General features: G+C 45.0%; 1 protein-coding gene across 1 annotated transcript in view; it reads left to right on the top strand.

The window, feature by feature from the left end:
* Positions 1-11,936: 11,936 nt before the first annotated feature.
* The window catches only part of LOC126108183 (integumentary mucin C.1-like), a 29,699-nt gene continuing 20,012 nt past the window's right edge, over positions 11,937-21,623 (top strand). The window contains exons 1-2 of the mRNA XM_049913423.1: positions 11,937-11,959; positions 20,131-20,715. Of these exons, the coding sequence (XP_049769380.1) occupies positions 20,150-20,715 (566 nt within the window). The 5' untranslated portion in view covers positions 11,937-11,959; positions 20,131-20,149. The remainder of the gene's footprint in view (positions 11,960-20,130; positions 20,716-21,623) is intronic.

Genomic DNA, 21,623 nt, shown 5'->3' with positions numbered 1-21,623 from the left:
TATACAGGGTGTTACAAAAAGGTACGGACAAACTTTCAGGAAACATTCCTCACACAGAAAGAAAGAAAATATGTTCTACATCTACGTCTACATTTATACTCCGCAAGCCACCCAACGGTGTGTGGCGGAGGGCACTTTACGTGCCACTGTCATTACCTCCCTTTCCTGTTCCAGTCGCGTATGGTTCGCGGGAAGAACGACTGTCTGAAAGCCTCCGTGCGCGCTCTAATCTCTCTAATTTTACATTCGTGATCTCCTCGGGAGGTATAAGTAAGGGGAAGCAATATATTCGATACCTCATCCAGAAACGCACCCTCTCGTAACCTGGCGAGCAAGCTACTCTTACAGAGTCTGCCACTTGAGTTTGTTAAACATCTCCGTAACGCTATCACGGTTACCAAATAACCCTGTGACGAAACGCGCCGCTCTTCTTTGGATCTTCTCTATCTCCTCCGTCAACCCGATCTGGTACGGATCCCACACTGATGCGCAATACTCAACTATAGGTCGAACGAGTGTTTTCTAAGCCACCTCCTTTGTTGATGGATTACATTTTCTAAGGACTCTCCCAATGAATCTCAACCTTGTACCCGCCTTACCAACAATTAATTTTATATGATCATTCCACTTCAAATCATTCCGCACCCATACTCCCAGATATTTTACAGAAGTCACTGCTAGGAGTGTTTGTTCTGCTATCATATAATCATACAATAAAGGATCCTTCTTTCTATGTATTCGTAATACATTACATTTGTCTATGTTAAGGGTCAGTTGCCACTCCCTGCACCAAGTGCCTATCCGCTGCAGATCTTCCTGCATTTCGCTACAATTTTCTAATGCTGCAACTTCTCTGTATACTACAGCATCATCTGCGAAAAGCCGCATGGAACTTCCGACACTATCTACTAGGTCATTTATATATATTGTGAAAAGCAATGGTCCCATAACACTCCCCTGTGGCACGCCAGAGGTTACTTTAACGTCTGTAGACGTCTCTCCATTGAGAACAACATGCTGTGTTCTGTTTGCTAAAAACTCTTCAATCCAGCCACACAGCTGGTCTGATATTCCGTAAGCTCTTACTTTGTTTATCAGGCGACAGTGCAGAACTGTATCGAACGCCTTCCGGAAGTCAAGGAAAATAGCATCCACCTGGGAGCCTGTATCTAATATTTTCTGGGTCTCATGAACAAATAAAACGAGTTGGGTCTCACACGGTCGCTGTTTCCGGAATCCATGTTGATTCCTACATAGTAGATTCTCAGTTTTCAAAAACGACATGATACTCGAGCAAAAAACATGTTCTAAAATTCTACACCAGATCGACGTCAGAGATATAGGTCTATAGTTTTGCGCATCTGCTCGACGACCCTTCTTGAAGACTGGGACTACCTGTGCTCTTTTCAAATCGTTTGGAACCTTCCGTTCCTCTACAGACTTGCGGTACACGGCTGTTAGAAGGGGGGCAAGTTCTTTCTCGTACTCTGTGTAGAATCGAATTGGTATCCCGTCAGGTCCAGTGGACTGTTATGTGGACATGTGTCCGGAAACGCTTACTTTCCATGTTAGAGCTCATTTTATTACCTCTCTTCAAATTACATTAATCGTGGAATGGAAACTCACAGCAACAGAACGTACCAGCGTGACTTCAAACACTTTGTTACAGGAAATGTTCAAAATGTCCTCCCTTAGCGAGGATACATGCATCCACCCTCTGCCGCACGGAATCCCTGATGCGCTGATGCAGCCCTGGACAATGGCGTATTGTATCACAGCCGTCCGCAATACGAGCACGAAGAGTCTCTACATTTAGTACCGGCGTTGCGTAGACAAGAGCTTTCAAATGCCCCCATAAATGAAAGTCGAGAGGGTTGAGGTCAGGAGAGCGTGGAGGCCACGGAATTGGTCCGCCTCTACCAATCCGTCGGTCACCGAATCTGTTGTCGAGAAGCGTACGAACACTTCGACTGAAATGTGCAGGAGCTCCATCGTGCATGAACCACATGTTGTGTCGTACTTGTAAAGGCACATGCTCTAGCAGCACAGGTAGAGTATCCTGTATGAAATCATGATAACGTGCTCCATTGAGCGTAGGTGGAAGAATATGGGGCCCAATCGAGACATCACCGACAATGCCTGCCCAAACGTTCACAGAAAATCTGTGTTGATGACGTGATTGCACAATTGCCTGCGGATTCTCGTCAGCCCGCACATGTTGATTGTAAATTTTCACAATTTGATCACGTTGGAATGAAGCCTCATGCGTAGAGAGAACATTTACACTGAAATGAGGATTGACACATTGTCGGATGAACCACTCGCAGAAGTGTACCCGTGGAGGCCAATCAGCTGCCGATAGTGCCTGCACACGCTGTACACGGTAAGGAAACAACTGGTTCTCCCGTAGCACTCTCCATACAGTGACGTGGTCAATGTTACCTTGTACAGCAAGAACTTCTCTGACGCTGACATTAGGGTTATCGTCAACTGCACGAAGAATTGCCTCGTCTGTTGTAGGTGTACTCGTTGTTCTAGGTCTTCCCTAGTCGCGAGTCGTAGGCTGGAATGTTCCGTGCTCCCTAAGACGCCGATCAATTGCTTCGAACGTCTTCCTGTCGGGACACCTTCGTTCTGGAAATCTGTCTCAATACAAACGTACCGCGCCACGGCTATTACCCCGTGCTAATCTGTACATCAAATGGGCATCTGCCAACTCCGCATTTGTAAACATTGCACTGAGTGCAAAACCACGTTCGTGATGAACACTAACCTGTTGATGCTACGTACTGATGTGCTCGATGCTAGTACTGTAGAGCAATGAGTCGCATGTCAACACAAGCACCGAAGTCAACATTGCCTTCCTTCAATTGGGCCAACTGGCGGTGAATCGAGGAAATACAGTACATGTTAATTAAGCGTTTCCGGACACATGTCCACTTAACATCTTTTCTTTATTTGTGTGTGAGGAATTTTTACTGATTTGTAACACCCTATATATATATATATATATATATATATATATATATATATATATATAGTGGTTCATTGATAGTGAGTGGGCCAAATACCTCATGAAATAAGCATCAAACGAAAAAACTACAAAGAACGAAACTCGTGTAGCTTGAAAGGGGTAACCAGATGGAGCTGTCGTTGGCCCGCTAGATGGCGCTGCCATACGTCAAATGGATATCAACTGCGTTTTTTTAAATAGGAACCCCCATTTTTATTACATAGTCGTGTAGTACCTAAAGAAATATGAATGTTTTAGTTGGGCCTCCTTTTTCGCTTTGTGACAGATGGCGCTGTAATAGTCGCAAACGTGTAAGTACGTGGTATCACGTAACATTCCGCCAGTCCGGACGGTATTTGCTTCGTGATACATTACCCGTGTTAAAATGGACCGTTTACCAATTGCGGAAAAGGTCGACATCGTGTTGATGTATGGCTAATGCGATCTAAATGCCCAACGGGCGTGTGCTGTGTATGCTGCTCGGTATCCTGGAGGACATCATGCAAGTGTCCGGACCGTTCGCCGGATAGTTAGGTTATTTAAGGAAACAGGAAGTTTTCAGCCACATGTGAAACGTCAACGACGATCTACAACAGATGATGATGCCCAAGCAGGTGTTTTAGCTCCTGTCGCTGCTAATCCGGACATCGGTAGCAGACAAATTGCGCGAGAATCGGGAATCTCAAAAACTTCGGTGTTGAGAATGCTACATCAACATCGATTGCACCCGTACCATATTTCTAAGCATGACGAATTGCAAGGCGACGACTTTGAACGTCGTGTACAGTTCTGCCACTGGGCACAAGAGAAATTACGGTACGATAACAGATTTTTTGCACGCGTTCTATTTAGCGACGATGCGTCATTCACCAAAATGGGTAACGTAAACCGGCATAATATGCACTATTGGGCAACGTAAAATCCACGATGGCTGCGACAAGTGGAACATCAGTTACCTTGGCGGGTTAATTTATGGTGCGGCATTATGGGAGGAAGGATAATTGGCCCCCATTTTATCGAAGGCAATCTAAATGGTGTAATGCATGCTGATTTCCTACGTAATGATCTGCCAATGTTACTACGTTTCACAACATGACAGAATGGTGATGTACTTGCATCATGATGGATGTCCGGCACATAGCTCGCGTACGGTTGAACCGGTATAGAATAGCATATTTCATGACAGGTGGGTTGCTTGTCGAAGCACCATACCGCGGCCCGCACGTTCACCGGATCTGACGTCCCAGGATTTCTTTCTGTGGGGAAAGTTGAGGGATATTTGCTATCGTGATCCACCGACAACGACTGACAACATGCGTCAGCGCGTTGTCGATGCATGTCCGAACATTACGGAAGGCGAACTAGTCGCTGTTGAGAGGAATGTCGTTACACCTGTTGCCAAAGGCATTGAGGCTAACGGACATCATTTTCAGCATTTATTGGATTAATGTGGTATTTACAGGTAATCACGCTGTAACAGCATGGGTTCTCAGAAATGATAAGTTCACAGAGGTACATGTATCACATTGGAACAACCGAAATAAAATGTTCAAACGTACCTAGATTCTGTATTTTAATTTAAAAAACTAACCTCGTACAAACTGTTCGTCTGAAACTGTGAGCCATATGTTTGTGACTATGACAGCGCCATATATCACAAAGCGAAAAAAGTACTCCGACTAAAACATTCATATTTCTTTACGTACTACACGAATATGTAATAAAAATTGGCGTTCCTATTTCAAAAAACGGAGTTGATATCCGTTTGACATATGGCAGCGGCATCTAGCGGGCGAACCATAGTGCCATCTGGTTTCACCCTTCAAGCTAGACAAGTTTCGTTCTTTGTAGTTTTTTCATTTGACGCTTATTTCGTGAGATATTTGGCCCTGTCACGATCAATGGACCGCCCTGTATATATACCTCGAGTGTGGAACGGAATGGCCCTTTTGACTTTTCACGTACTGATAGAAGTCACTATAAATTTGTCGTATGAAATTTCCCGAAATACTGTAATTTGTAATAAATGTACGGCCTGCTGAGGTATGTTTGTATTTGACAGTTCTTGCATGATACATACAAACGTGTGCTGCCTCGCACGGCTGTTTCATTCTGCGTGCCGTGTCGAAAGCATCGAAACCCAGACTCGCGGCCTGTGCAGTTACTGTGAAGACGTCAGGAAGGAAGACAAAAACCCTCTGTCTGGGTTTTCGCGACTGGATTTTGAGACGTGAAGACTTCAGTACCCACAGTCAATGTCGCAAATAGGACACTTGTGTACTGCTGGAGGCTTTGGGATCCGTACCAGGTCGGACTGAAAGAAGACATGGAAGCAATTCAGAGGCGGGCTGCTAGGTTTGTCACCGCTGGGTTCGAACTACACGTGTTACGGAGATGCTCCGGGGACACAAATGGGAATCCCAGGAGGGAAAGCGACGTTATTTTCGAGAAATACTATTTGGAGGACCGGTATTTGAAGCTGACTGCCTATCGATTCTAGAGCCACCAGTACACACTGCACGTAAGGACCACAAAGACAAATTACGAGAAGTCAGGGCTCACACGGAGGCATACAGGCAGTCGTGTTTCCCTCGCTCTCTGTGCGAGTGGAACTGGAAAGGAAACGACAAGTAGTGGTACATAGTACCCTCCGCCACGCACCGTACGTTGGCTTGCGGAGTATCTGTGTGGATGTAGGTGTACGCTGTGAACTACATAGCGGATAGACACGGGAAACCATAGCACTTTCAAGCATTTTTCATTCCGAATTTTGCCTCTCGATCACTTCGAGGAGCGAATTTAAAGTTATTAGAGAAAATGGTTCAAATGGCTGTGAGCACCATGGGGCTTAACTTCTGAGGTCAATAGTCCCCTAGAACTTAGAACTACTTAAACCTAACTAACTTAAGGACATCACACACGTCCATGCCCGAGGCAGGATTCGAACCTGCGACCGTAGCGGCCTCGCGGTTCCAGACCGTAGCGCCTAGAACCGCTCGGCCAGTCCGGCCGGCGCGTATTCAGTCTCGCACCTCCAACGTGGGAACGGCCAGTGAAAGCCTTCCGACATTTCGCATTCCTAGAAACGAGAGGTGGTCTAGGGCTGCGATACGTGGGTGGGATGACATGCGACAATAAATTGGTAAATACTTAAGATTTCGATCTTAGTGTGAAAACGTTCTACATTATTTATACGTAAAGAGAGGCGCATTCTTTGCAGGTCGCAGAGACCTTGATCTCAAGCTGATAGGCCGGCACTCATCTGGAAACGTGAGTGGGCACCTGGCAGTCAACACTCCAGACCTGTGATAAGCTGATAAGCGAGTCGCCGTTATCGGATGTCGACACTTGCGCAATGGGGCCGGTAATTTGCAATTCTGCACCGTTCGGAAATAGTGAGGGGCCAACTGGAGAGAAACGGCTCCATTTCGGCGGTTTGGGAGACGGAGCAGCTGAGGGGTGTGTGTGTGTGTGCAGGAGGGCTGCGTGTGGAGCAGCCTGGCTTTGGGGGGCGGCAGGGGTTGGGATGCGTGGGGAGGGGGACTGGGGGCGGGGGGGGGGAGGCTCTGCAGGGGGGTCTGCAGTCTGACGTGAAGACCCTGCGACGGGACTAAGTCCCCCTCTGAGACACGGCAAACATCAACAGAGTAACAGTCACGTGAGACATAGTCCCCTTGTACCACACACGACGGGTGGCTAATAACACACGCAGGTCAACGTGTACACCTTGTTACACTACAGAAATGTATTAGCTAGGGCAACTCATTGTAGGTTGTTTATTACCAGAAAGTAATACGGCGTATCTTCTCAGGCATGGGCCTGTCTCTGAGAATTTTCGACTTGCGGAACACAGCACGATGTGCTGAAGGCGAAAACTCTATAGAAACTACAGTGTCCACGTGTCCCCCCCGAGAAGGCACAACAGGTCGCTGATATCCTCGACACACTAAACACTCTAGCGGAGAAAACCGGCTGCATTCTCAGACGATGAAGTGACCTACAGGAAAGGGCAACTTCACGATGACTGCGAGGAAACCTGGAACAAATCTGACGGTATTTTTTTGCTTCATTTGCAAACAGAAACCTCTCTTTAAATAGGTATCAATGCAATAATAATATCTAGTAATTAGATAAAGAGTGTCATGTTGGCCTGTTGCTGAATTCCACGTTTGCATGAGAAGCTATAGTATGTGTAGAGACACACTATAAAACTACGCGTACGTCACTAGTTGGCAAGCCACGTGACTCCGTGCGCTGGAGAGTACTTCTGGACGCACGAACTGACCCGCCCCTCCCCTCTTCCGGTCGCGGATGCCGCATGGGAAGAGCGGTCGTGGCTGAGACACGCACTGGCTCTGATTTCCAGAATTTTCGCGCGCGCTGATATCGCGAGATGTACGTGACAGCCAGTGAGGCGTTGTCCGACTCTTCCCAGAAAGTACTCTCTCGACATGTCAGTAGTAAACCTCTGCGAGATAGACAACACCTCTCCTGTAGCGTCTGCCCCTGGAGTCTGTTGATGATATCTGTAGCTCTCTTGCGCCGACTAAACCATCACCTGACGAAACACACCGCTGTTCGTTGCATACTCTCTCTCTCGTCTCTCAGACCTAACTCGTAAGCGTAGCAGACTAACAACACTCAACAATGGGCCAAACAAGCGCCTTATAAGCCTGGTTCTTCGTGTATGAGTTACACTTCCTTAAGATTCTTCCTCTCAATCTGCCGTCTGCTGTTCAAAAAATGTTCAAATGTGTGTGAAATCATATGGGAGTTAACTGCGAAAGTCATCAGTCGCTAGGCTTACACTCTACTTAACCTAAGTTATCCTAAGGCCAAACACACACACCCATGCCCTAGGGAGGACTCGAACCTCCGCCGGGGCCAGCGGCACAGTCCTCGACTGCAACGCCTCAGACCGCTCGGCTAATCCCGCGCGGCTTGGCGTCTGCTTTTCCTGCTATTTGTTTCGTGAGGTCGTTCCACTCAAGGTCGTTCTGGATAGTTACGCCTACATGCTGCTCACAGTAGCTGTACAGTAGTGCACTTGTTCTCCTACGTACGCGCGATGTCGTACATTTATTTACGTTCAGGGTCAACCGCCAGAGCCTGCACCATTCATCAGTGCTCTCCAGGTCGTTGTGGAAATAGACACTGCGTTGCTACTTTCTTACAGACAACTGCACTACCTGCGAACAGTGTCAAACAGCTTCCGACGCTTTCTACTAGATCATTCATATACACTACAAACAGTAACGAAACTAACACTCTTCCTCAGTGTATTGCTTACATTACCTATACATCTCAGGATTCTGTTCCATTGAGAGTGACAACTTGAGCTCTGTCTATGAGAAACTCTTGAATTCACTCGCAAATGTAGTCTCGATACTTGATAATCCGGTATTTTTTCCACTAGGCTGCACTGCGGGACAGTGTCAGATGGCTTCCTTAAGTCGGGGAACGCTGCACCAACCTGAGCCCCGTTGCCTGCAGTGCTGTGGAGCTGACGGAAGAACAGGACGAGCTTGGGAGTAACACTGAGCATTGGTTGACATGGCTCTGAGCACTATGGGACTTAACTGCTGAGGTCATCAGTCCCCTAGAACTTACAACTACTTAAACCTAACTAACATAAGGACATCACACACATCCGTGCCCGAGGCAGGATTCGAACCTGCGACCGTAGCGGTCGCGTGGTTCCAGACTGTAGCGCCTAGAACCGCTCGGGTACTCCGGCCACTATGGAGCATTATACTCCGACTACAGTCTATACATATATATATATATATATATATATATATATATATATATATATATATATATATATATATACTGTGATCAAAAATCGGAGTATAATGCTACATAGTGGCCAGAGTGCCCGAGCGGTTCTAGGTGCTACAGTCTGGAACCGCGCGACCGTTACGGTCGCAGGTTCGAATCCTGCCTCGGGCACGGATGTGTGTGATGTCCTTAGGTTAGTTAGGTTTAAGTAGTTCTAGGGGACTGATATATATATATATATATATATATATATATATATATATGTGTTGTTATTGTTGGAGATTTCTCCGCAGAAATGGAAAACGTTGAGCAAATAACTCGATCAATTATTCTTTGTGTTCTTCTTGTTCTTCCAATACGCATTCATTCTTTCCGAAAAGACGTGTTTACGCACATTCGATCCCTTTGGTCTGTATTATTTTTCTTTTGGTTTCTCTGATGTAACTTCCTATTTGTCTTCTTTGTGTCTGAAAGTGTCTCTTTCTTGAAGTCAGCTAGTCTTATGTTTCCATTATTTAGGTCCTTTCGAATTTCATCTAGCCGAGGTGCGGAATTCTTGTGTGGCTACATAATCTATTATTGTCTTCGTCAATCGATTTTCTGGTATTCGGCTGAGATGACCAAAAAATTTCATTCCCCTTCTGCTAATATCATTTTCGATGTTTGAAAGCTTTTCCGTTGTATTAATCGATTGTAGCATGTAACCGCCTTTGTTACGTCTTCCTGCTAGAATTTTGCTGATTATCTTTCTCTTTTCTTTTCTGATGTCTTCAAGTTGTTGTTTCCTGTCAAGAGTTAGTGTTTCACTTGCATAGCGGATTGCTGGTTTTATGACAGTATTGTAGTGTCGAATTTTTGTCCCTCTTGACATTGATTTTTAGTTGGTTTTGGATTAACCCTAATCCTTTTTTAATTTTGTTGAGGCGATGTTGATGTGAACTGTTTCAACACCTGTCGGTTCAATGAATTCTCTAAGGTATTTAAAATGTTGCGCCCTGTTAAATTTTACAAAATTTTGTTTTCAAGCTTGCAATTTCTCTTTTTCAACAAAAGAATTCAGTTTTCTCAAATGAAACTTGTAAACCTACTTTTTATGCACATTCTTTGAGTATTTCCAGCTGTTTCACTGCCCTCTGCTTATTCTCTGTTAGTATTGCCAGGTATTCCGCAAATGCGAGATCTGGTATGTAGACATTGTCTTTGGCAATGCCGAGTCGTATTGGCTTCCAAACCCCACATTTCTTGAGTTCTTTCTCGCATTCTTCCATAACTTTGTCCAAAACTACGTTGAACACCTGTTTGAATGTCGAAGGGTTCTAAGATCTCCCCCATATACGTTACTTTAGATTTCGTGCCAATGAGTGTTTGTTTTATGATTTCTCGTGTTTTGGGATCTAATCGTCTCTCTTGTAAAATCTGGAGTAGTGAGGGCGTGTCTCCTGAATTGTATGCTTTTTGAAATGTACAAATGTGTTTACTACACTTTTTGTCTGAGACCTCGCTTTTTGAGTATGGTTTTGAGGTTGAAAATTCGCTCCAGACATGATCTGTTTGATCTAAATCCTGCTTGATATTCTGCTACTTTGGGTTGTAATTGCTGTTGTGTTCTGTTCAAGAGACAGAGGATCGACACTTGCTTGCAGGTAGTGGCCACTGACCCTCAAGATAAGCAGATGTAATTTATTACGCATAAATAGGCATAATGACTGACTACTGGATGATTGTAGGATTGCAGAACAACCAGTGGAAGCAATTACATCCATAAAATATCTAAATGTGTGTGTACAGAGCGATCTGAAACTAATGGCAGGTAAACTTAAAAACCATACACGATAATTGGAAGGACTGTCTGGAAGTGTAGTCCACCCACAAAGGAGGCAGTTCACAAAACACCCGTTCGACCAATACTTGACTATTGCTCGTCAGTCTGGCATCCAGAGCAGATAGGATTTCAGAGGAATTAACGGAGATCCAAAGAAGAGCAGCGCGTTCCGTTACGCAAGCATCACGGAGACGCTCAGGCAGGTGTGCTGGCAGACGCTGCAAGAGACGCACTCCACAGCACTGTGTGGTTTACTGTCGAAGTCCCTAGAATGTACAAACAGTCATCTGGCAAAAGACAGTGAGTCGAACACACATGGAGGCTTACTCACAGCCGTTCCTCCTTTGAAGCACTCTCGAGTGGAACAGGAAGAGGGGCATGGTCAGTGATTGACAATGTATCGCCCAGCAGGTACCATAAGGTTGCTGTGAGGCTGGGACGCCACCACCTGGCAGCCACAGCGGCGGGCTCTGGCTCACAGCTGCAGCACCGTGGAGGCAAAGTGCCGCACCTGTCGCCTCAGCTGGGTTCAGCTTGCTGGCCAGCCACAGCAGAGCGACTGCTGGCGGCAGAGGTGGCAGCTCCGTGAACTGAATGTGGCGCCCTGCACACCCCAAACCACCTACAAACTTTAATCGTGTATCCTCGTTATTACGCAGTAGATCCAAAAGAGGTGTCCTTAATCGCTGTTCTTCCAGCTGTAGAAATTCCATCAGCAGGCAAAGTATTCAATCTTATGTCAAAAAAAACTATAATAGATTTCGGGAGTCCGTTTCGTGGCATCATACTCACTGGAATGAGGCAGAACGGACTGACAATCATTTGTGATACAATCGCGGTCATTCTACATCTAGTCTCCGGCCGGAATGGCTGAGCGGTTCTAGACGCTACAGTCAGGAACTGCGCGACTCCTCCGGTCGCAGGTTCGAATCTTGCCTCGGGCATGGATGTGTGTGATGTCCTTAGGTCTGTTACGTTTAAGTAGTTCCAAGTTCTAGGGGACTGATGACCTCAGAAGTTAAGTCCCATAGTGCTCAGAGCCATTTGAAACATTTTCTACATCGAGTGCCGAAAAGTTCTGTTTGACGTCGTTCAAACTGAAACAGAAACAAAATTTTCAATCTCGAGGGTGTCGAGTTTAATCCAGTTATCGAGTGTATTGCGACATATCACACCCGGTGGGAATGGAACGTGCCTCCGGGATCCGAAGGGCGGATTGCGCAAGCGTGCTCTCGCGGCAGATAAGCCGGCCGGCGTGACGTCACGCGGCAGGTGTATAAAGAGCGGTTGCCGCCAGCTGCCTCGCCCCGCTCCGCGTCGCTCTGCTCCGCTCCGCCTGCAGGGTGAGTAGCGGCGCTGCTGCCGCCTGCCAGCCGGTCGCGCGTCTGCAGAAATGTCCAAATGTGTGTCAAATCTTACGTGAGTTAACGGCAAAGGTCCTCAGTCCATAAGCTTACACTCTACTTCACCTAAATTATCCTAAGGACAAACACACACACACCCACGCCCGAAGGGGGACTTCGAACATCCGCCGGGACCAGCCGCACAGTCCACGACTGCAGCGTCTCAGACCGCTCGGCTAATCCCGCGCGGCGGTGTGCCTGCCGGTGTGTGGACGTTTGCCACGGCGGACATTTGCCACGATTTTACCTTCTCCGAAGGTTTTGGTCTCTTGTCTCCCCCTCCTCCTCCTCCTCATCGCTTACTGACCCTTTCCGCTGGTTTACTTAACATAGAACCAGAATCTGTTGGGAATTTCCGCCACATTTCTAGAGAGAGTTTCGTTGTGCAAAGTATTAAATGCATCTCGCATTGAAATGGACACCGAATTTCGAGCCTCAGTAAAACTTCGCCAATCTTGTAGATTTTCCGTTCGTCTAAATTACACTTGCCTTTTTCGGTGCTCCTGGAGGAGCATTCTGTCGTGTTTTGTGTACCATGTGGGATCAATTCCGTCTCTTATTAATTTATTTGGTATGAATCTCTCGAGTGCTGTTGATACTATTTCTTTCAACTTCAGCCATATATGGTCTTCACTTACATAGTTTGGAAGGATTGGAGACTGTTTCTAAGAAGTCAACCGAATGTTTAGTTGCTTTTATAAATAGATATATCTCGCGTTTAGTTTTGGTGAATTTCTTTGTTACGGAATTGAGCCTCGCTACGACTGTGTGTTCACTAATCCCTGTATCCGTCGTGATGCTCAGGATTATTTGTGGCTAAGAGTTCAAGTGTGTTTTCGTAACCATTTACAATTTGAATGACCTCGTGAACTAATTGTTCAAAATAATTTTAAAAAAGCATTCAGAACAATTACGGAAGTTGTTTTATATCTACAATGTGGTCTGGAAATGTATTTTTGTCAACATACGGAAGGTAGATTGAAGTCACTGCCAACTATAATTGTATGATATGAGTAGCGTACCTATTCGTGATGAGACTCAAGTTTTTTTTGAACTCTTCAGCAACTGTTTCATCTGAGACCGGCGGTCAGTAAAAGGAGCCAGTTACTAATTTATTCCGGTTGTCGAGTATAACCTCTGCCCATACTAAGTCACAGGAACTACCTGCTTCAATGTCGCTTGTCAGCTGGAACGCACATTACATTATCTTTCCTTAAGTTGTGCTTCTTGTTTCTGTTGTAGTGGAGATCATTACCATTACAGCTTTTCCCTCGAAAACCTAGGATGCTTCTCTGTGACCCTGTAAATACGAGAGCTAAAGAATGTAGAACAACAATGTACGTTACAAGCATAGCGTTCTGAATTACTTCATTTCCTTCAAAAATGGTTCAAATGGCTCTGAGCACTATGGGACTTAAAATCTGAGGTCATCAGTCCCCTAGAACTTAGAACTACTTAAACCTAACCAACCTGAGGACATCACACACATCCATGCCCGAGGCAGGATTCGAACCTGCGACTGTAGCGGTCTCGCGGTTCCAGACTGACGCGCCTAGAACCGCTCGGCCACACCGGCCGGCTCATTTCCTTATTTCTAACATTTTAAAAATGTACGTCGGCTTTAGATGACATGTCAGTCAGAGATGTTCTTATCTCTATTTAGTGAACGTATTTTCAGTCATGTTTTGAACTTTGTCCCGCTACACTTTATTAACTAATGTTTCACCGCAAGGGATATCGCGTTTTAGAGAGTAAATTAATATGGAGTATGTCGTTCTTCTTTTCAAACATTCACATACCCATTTCTTCTTTACTTGTTGTCTTTTGGGCGTGCAGTTGTAATAATTAAAGTAGGCACAAATGCAGTGATCAAAAAGAAATGATTAGCATAAATTCGCATCCTCTTTACATCGTTCCTTTCTTGTTGCTCCCCTGCCGATGGACTGTTTCTATCGCGATCAGTAAGCGTGAAAGGAAGCTACCGTACAGGCAGAGGGATCTGTATTTATACTTGGCAGAAGTAATTACATACTGACATTATCCTCGGTATTGCTTTCGTTTCCCAAAAGTTATAAATATTCCGATTTCGTAAAAGAAGCTCTGTATTTGGCCTAGATGTCGAAGAAGAAGGTCCCTTACGGCCTGGTTGTATCGAGTAAGATGTGGAGACGGCGGTTTGAAAGCGGACAGAAGAAGTGCGAGGAAGCGCGTCCCTTACCTGAGGGGTCGCTACCCGGCGAAGGGGCGAGTGTGGCAAATGGCCGGCATTCGCGCCAGCCAGCGGCACGCTGGAGCCCTCTACACGGGAGAGAGCGGCCAACCTGCCGGCCGCCGCCATTTTGGGCCTACTGCGCAAGGGCAGCCCTGTGGACGGAACTGTAAAATTCGCCTGAATACGACAGTGTGTCAAGTGAACAAATAACTGTCGTTATTAATCGTTACATCCTTGATAACTCGGCGTCTACTGGGAAAATTAGTGAAAATTTGCTACTCTCTCACTGACAAGGGAACCTCCCCATCGCACCCCACTCAGATTTAGTCATAAGTTGGCACAGTGGATAGGCCTTGAAAAACTGAACACAGATCAATCGAGAAAACAGGAAGAAGTTTGTGGAACTATGAAAAAATAAGCAAAATATGCAAACTGAGCAGTCCATTGGCAAGATAGGCAACATCAAGGATAATGCGAGCTCAGGCGCGCAGTGGTCCCGTGGTTAGCGTGAGCAGATGCGGAACGAGAGGTCCTTGGTTCAAGTCTTCCCTCGAGTGAAAACTTTATTTTTTTATTTTCAGACAATTATCAGATTTCAGGCACTCACACATAATCAACTTCGCTCTCCAAAATTCCAGGACATGTTCAGTTTTGCTTGGACATATGCAGGATTTGACGGTCTACACACGGAAAAATTTGAAAACGTTAAAAACGTATGTTTTGACAGAGCACAGAGAAAACTGTGCGACTGTGAAAGTGTTGCATTCATTTGTTGCAGTTTATGTGACACACTCTTATGTTTTCATCACTTTTTTGGGAGTGATTATCACATACACAAGAAAACCTAAATCGGGCAAGGTAGAAGAATCTTTCTACCCATTCGCAAAGTGTGCAAGTTAAGTGGGTCGACAACACATTCCTGTCATGTGACGCACATGCCGTCAGCAGTGTCTTATAGAATATATCAGACGTGTTTTCCTGTGGAGGAATCGGTTGACCTATGACCTTGCGACCAAATGTTCTCGGTTCCCCTTGGAGAGGCACGTCCTTTCGTCTACTAATCGCACGGTTTTGCGGTGCGGTCGCAACACACAGACACTAAACTTATTACAGTGAACAGAGGCGTGAATGAACGAACGGACAGATCATGACTTTGCGAAAATAAAGAAAGTAAACTTTTCACTCGATGGAAGACTTGAACCAAGGACGTCTCGTTCCGCAGCTCCTCACGCTAACCACAGGACCACGGCGCTCCTGGGCTCACATTATCCTTGCTGTTGCCTACCTTCCCCATGGACTACTCAGTTTGTATATTTTGCTTATTTTTTTCATTGTTCCACACAACTTTTTCCAGTTTTCTCGATTGATCTGTGTTCAGTTTTTCAAGGCCTATCCAATGTGCCAAATTATAACTAAATCTGAGGGGGGTGCAATGGGGAAGTTCCCTTGTGAGATATAGACGCTTATAAATATAGCCAACAGTAATTTTTTTCTTACGCTGACCTTTGTGAAAAGTATTACATGCTTAAACGATAGAGTCCAGTCAAGGTCTTTGAGGTACACACATGACTTACAGTACATATTAAATTACAAATGCATACTTCGATTTGCATATTTCCTTTTTTAATGCTTGTTTGTTACAAATGATGATAGTTATTTGTAATTAAAAATAAAAAAAACACAAAATTACAAATTACCGGTGCATCAATTTAGCTAAAACATGTGAAAGACAATAAATTTCTTCTTCTTAAAATACCTTTGCTGCATTTCTCATACCAATACTTCTACTACTGCACTTTGCTGTGGCTTCCTTCTGCATCTGGCAGTTATATTTCCTCCGAAGAACGTAAATTCGAGTCTTCAAAAATTCATCTACAGCTCTGTCCACGACACTGTGAGAAGAAGGAATATTCTGAATGAGTTCCTCGAATGACTTCTGTGCAACTGCCTCCAGTGCTTGGTGAGATAATTTAGATTCCAGGAACAGTTTTTCATCCACACGAAAGACTTTATCTGTCATCTCAATAATGCGAAATATTTCTTGGGAAATGCATTCCAAGCTGTCTTGAGCTGTGTAATTTTTTAGTTTAGTGAGTCTTCGAACTGCTTCACATTCAGACTTCTCCTTTGGTGAAACTGGTTCTCGGCACGCTTCGCAAAGCAAATACTTCTTCTGCACTTGCTTTGTTGTTCTGCCTGCTAAATAATGTAGAGACTGTGCTTCCTCAGGTAGCATTTCTTTAACATCGCTTACGTCTGAATTCGCACTTGCAAGCAAGCCTGCATCGTCTGTGCCTTCTGCTTCGTCGTACGTCCGTCTGTGTTCCAAGTAGTCGACAAGAAATTCACCATCTTCTGTCTGATAATTTCCACGTTGACTGGGACGAAATTACTGTGACACAGCAATAAGCCGCAGTATCATCTTGAAACTGAGACAATCTGGAACAGGATTACTGGCTCGAACCATACTGAGAAGGTTTTCCAGAGCATCCTGTGATAGCCTGCACAACAGAACACACTGGACATTAATAGCTGTGCATGTTGCTACAATAACTCCAGATTGTACAGGTTTCCAGATACCCCTGTTTCCAATTTTCAAACAACGGGATGACACTCTTAAGGAACTGTACAACATCATTGTGTATGTCCTCAACGGTTCTACTCATGGCAGTTTTCCTGTTCCTTGAGGTCATTAATTTAAACCAACGAAAAATTGTGGCTATGAAAAATGCTGTTGACGTGGCAGAATCTTCAAGTACATGTTCCTCTATTGCATAATGTAACGATGCTGCAACGCTGTGATTTAAAAGTGCGTAAGCAGGACCAACCTTAATTTTATCGTAATGCCCTGGCCTTATGACTATCTTTTCAATCCCTAGCAATATTTAATTTATTTTCCTTGTCAAACTCGAACAGTTTCTTGATAGGCTCAATCGAGACTACCGGTCCCGCCAAAATTATTGTCTGCAATTACTTGCCGTGGTAGGATAATGTGGTCGGAATTAGTTAGGTGATTCCTCACATTCTTCAAGATATGAGCTACGTCAGGCACGAAGTACAGATTCCGCTCTGGAGAAAATGGATGTTGGCAGAAATTCTTTGTTTCATTATGACGGCCAGCAATAATACCATATTCACCCCACACTGCCTGATTTTGTCCACCCATATCTGATACAATAGCTTCTACCATCAGACCAATCACTTCACACTTCACAATTAATTGCCACAGGAAAGACTTTAGTTCTTTACCTGAAATTGATTTCCCGGTGAAATGGTAACCAATTATTTGTTTCCATTGGGTACTTAGACTACCAAGCATAAATACCAAGGCGTGACAAGCATGTTTTTCATACGAACCATTAGCTGCTGGAAGTGTTGGATAGCCAATTGCGAATTTCGATGAAATGTCGTAATTTAGGCCCGGCGAGAGACTCATCTCATCCATCATTATTGCAACATGTCTTTCAAAAGGATTCGTGGTGTCTACCTTCACTTTAAGAGCGGATACAAAATCCTCCAAAATACGTGGACTGAATGCCAGAGACTCAAGTTTCCTTTGTAGAGTTCGTTCGCTTGGTAATGGTTGTCCCAGTTCTCTCACCGGATTGTATTCAACGCTTCCACAAGCTAATCGAATTTTCAAAGCCTTCTTAATAGTTTCTGGTGAGCACTTTGTCCCTTGCATAGTTTTTTTTCTGCAGTGCCGAGATCTGATCGTCGTTTAAAAAAGGTTTCGCAGATGCCGCCATTGTACCAATTTTACCATTCGCACTGTGTAGTTGTTTCTGCAACAAGTGGACTTTCCTTTTCAAACTTTCTAGTTCCGTTTCAGTGTCACTCTCAGGAGGCAATCCGACGTCAGAACTGTGAACATCCGGCAAAACTTCTTCAGGAAGTACGCAAATTTGCTCATTACCTGAAAAGAAATAGTATTAATAATAATTACAAAAAAATGTTTTGTCGAACGAAAACGCGAGAAATTTAAGTGTCATAAAAAGTTAGTAGTGAATAAGATAGATAAGTCTGTCTTTAGTTACATATATGTATTTAAACAGTACCTGGCTCTGTCTGTGTAGTGTAAGTGCACTCAGGTTCCCTTTGCACACCCCTGTCCTTTGGTGGCTTTCGTCCCTTAATTTGAGGACGATGGCTAAATATAGTGGGTACTACATTAGATTTCAGTTTTTTAACACCATCCTTACAATTTGCTTCAAACTGATCAGGTGTGAAGTCAAGCTAAAAATGACAGTCCAAATTACACTGTTAAATAAAGTTGAAAACTAACACCAGTAAAGAAGTAAAGATGGCATTATGAATAACTAACAAAATAAACCTTTTCAAATTTCGTATACATGAAGTACATCTGTATTTGAAGATTTGATTTTCAGGTTCTGTGTCTTATTCAATGGTGATCGTAGGCATTCTTGTAAAAATGATGTGGATGTAGCTTTATTAATACTATCAATAACTTTGTTAATGCATTTAGAGCTATTTCTACATAAATACTACTACAAAAATGTATAAAGTGAAAAAAATTTTTGTTTTGTTTTCAGGTGTTTGTGTGTGTGTGTGTGTGTGTGTGTGTGTGTGTGTGTGTGTGTGTGTGTGTGTGGTCCATGTAACCACCACCAGCCCCGCACTTTTTTATAAATCCAGACTGAGTTTCTTAAAATGTGGCCTGACCTTTTTGAGGAAATAAAGTTAATATTTCCGCTGGACAACTACGTTAAATGTTCAGTACTTTCTCTCTTTTTAAGTCATTCTTCTATCTATGGATGGAAATTCAAATGTCTGTTTTAAGATTCGTGGACAGTTTTGCTCGTTCATTTATATAACACATAAGAGTATAGAGCCAACCTTTCACATTCATTGCTCCCATACCGAGAAGATGAGCAGGAACATTGTCGGTACCTGGCTCATGTCGATTCTCCACTTGTACAGAACTATTCTGAATTGCTGTTTTAAAATTGATTCTTCAGCGACTGTTGCTAATGAAACAACGTGAATCCAATAAGCAGACAGTGATATCCCATTTTATTCAAAGGTCCAGTCTCGGCATCTAATGCACACAGTCTACACAGTCAGTGTAAGGACGAACTGAGAAATTCTTCAGCGAAAATTAGATCTCGTTGTCCACAAACTGTATCATCGAGTGGTTATCTACTATTATCGGTACCATTTGCAATGCGGAGGTTCAGTGACTTCTGCTACAAAATGATAGTATATGTGTTAGTTGAAGGGAAAGAATATTCTCTGTGGCTGGCTCTGACATATCGCGCTGGGTGTGGTCGTCGGATGTTGTCCTGTTGGACTATTTGAGAAGTGTTGAGAGTGAGTTGCAGGCTGAGTAGGCCTGCTTCTCATAGGCAATGTTTCCCAGAAGCACCCTCCAGGTTGCAGTAGACCTGTGTGAAACAACTCCTGCAAGGCTACATGCACAATTATTGGTTAAATAACGAATAATGTAGATTCCAGCCATAAAATAATGTCGTTTCCTTGAAGGAAAGAAGTGAAGAGAATATCTAGTTGAATAAAGTACTGCTATAGTTCTTTACAACCTTCTTAGTATTTTGGTAGATGTCCACTTCTAACGATTGCCGGTTCAAGTAAAATCGTTGTGTAGAAAAAATTATGGAAATGAAGCCTCCCCCCCCCCTTATGGAGCTTGTCGCGCAAATAAAATGTGCTGAAAGAAAACCGTAACTATTTAGAAACGTATTATTAAAGGTATGTGGCTATTCAGCAATGGCATCAGTCTGACACAGCAAGGATATGACGATACTGCCACTGGCTGGTGATGGACCACTTTTTAGGAACCGTCACTCGAGACCGGTGTGCCTGTCACTTGCAGAAGTATCGATAGTCACCTGTAAGCTGAAAGGGCTGCCCGGTGATGCAGTGTTTCAGAATCGTCCGCAATGGAAGCAGTTAAGGACATCACGGAGATGACGGCCGTGGACCTGGGGGACCTGCTGGACGCCGGGGACGGCGCCGTGGTGACGCTGACGGCGGGCGACACGCGGCTGTTGGCGCACAGGGCCGTCCTGGCGGACAGGAGCCCTGTGTTCGCCGCCATGTTCGCCCACGACACCCTCGAGGCCAGCAGCGGCGCGGTGAGCATCCCGGACGTGGGGGGCCCGGTGCTCAGGCAGCTGGTCTCCTACCTGTACACCCTGCGGGCCCCCCAGCTGCCCGGCGCGGCCCCCCAGCTGCTGGCCGCAGCGGATAAATACGGGGTGTCGCGGCTGAAGGCGGAGTGCGAGCGGCAGGTGGCCGCTCAGCTGACCGTCGAGAACGCGGCGGCCGCGGCCGTCCTCGCAGTCCGCCACTCCTGCAGTGACCTCAGGCGAGCCGCCATCGAATTTATTAAGGCACGCACCCACGAGGTGATGGCCACTCAGGGGTGGGCAGATGCGATGCGGAAGCAGCCGGAAGACTTGGTCAAAGTGAGCCGGTTGCTGTACGATCCACCACCACAAAGCAGGTAAGGGCGAGACAACCCACTCATACGTGTCCCTCAGTTCTGGATGTGTGTGTGAGTGCGTGTGCGTGTGTGTGTGTGTGTGTTTCCATGACTATAATTTTTGCCGCTGAATTTCCTTAGATGTGTCACTGCTGTAAGATACACCACCATAGACTGTCATTTCCTGCTAGCTCACGATGCTATCAGTGTCCTCTTGTATCAGGTTAGCTGAATCCCTAAGCTGAGTCCACTTCATTAACAGGTATGTTTCCCAGCAAAAATCATCAGACAACCAATTTGTAGACATTTATCTGTCGAACTACACGTGCAGGAAAAGTTGTTCTTTAGGTTTTGGCATCAAGTGTCAGGAGAATAGGATACATTCACTGTGTGAGCGCAGCATGACGCATTCTGCTGTGCACACAAAGCTGTACTGCCCAACCCGGCCTCAAACACAGTGATGTGTGTAGTTTGCAGCCGGCAGCCCTTAGGGTCGCTGTAAGGCTGTTCGCATAGAGCAGCGTTTAAAGTTGTTCAGTGCCTCTGTGGCTGATGACAATGAGACACCTCTGAATAGTGTCACGCTGCATGAAGACGACGACCGAGTACGTCACTTCTGGCCGACACCTCGAGCAAGGAAGCTTAACGGTTCGAGGAGGGTGGCAACATATTTACAGTTTTCGACAGCTGATGTTGATCTGCGGAATTTTCTTCGTGTAGTAAAGGAGAATATCAGAGTAATCGCTGTTCACACCTCAGTACCACAGCTTCGTTCTCTGTCACTTTCTTTCTTCATGCAAGCCATATGCCAGTGACCTCCCCAACATAATTATTTGTTCTCTCCAAATCCAGGCAGTACATGGAAGATTTTGAATTGCTCTAAAGGAACATTATATGACAGAATAATGGTTCGCTGTCCGGTCTTGTAT

The sequence above is a fragment of the Schistocerca cancellata genome, chromosome 11 (assembly GCF_023864275.1).
Source record: "Schistocerca cancellata isolate TAMUIC-IGC-003103 chromosome 11, iqSchCanc2.1, whole genome shotgun sequence".
Lineage (NCBI taxonomy): Eukaryota > Metazoa > Arthropoda > Insecta > Orthoptera > Acrididae > Schistocerca > Schistocerca cancellata.
This window is presented reverse-complemented; position numbering and strand designations above follow the sequence as displayed.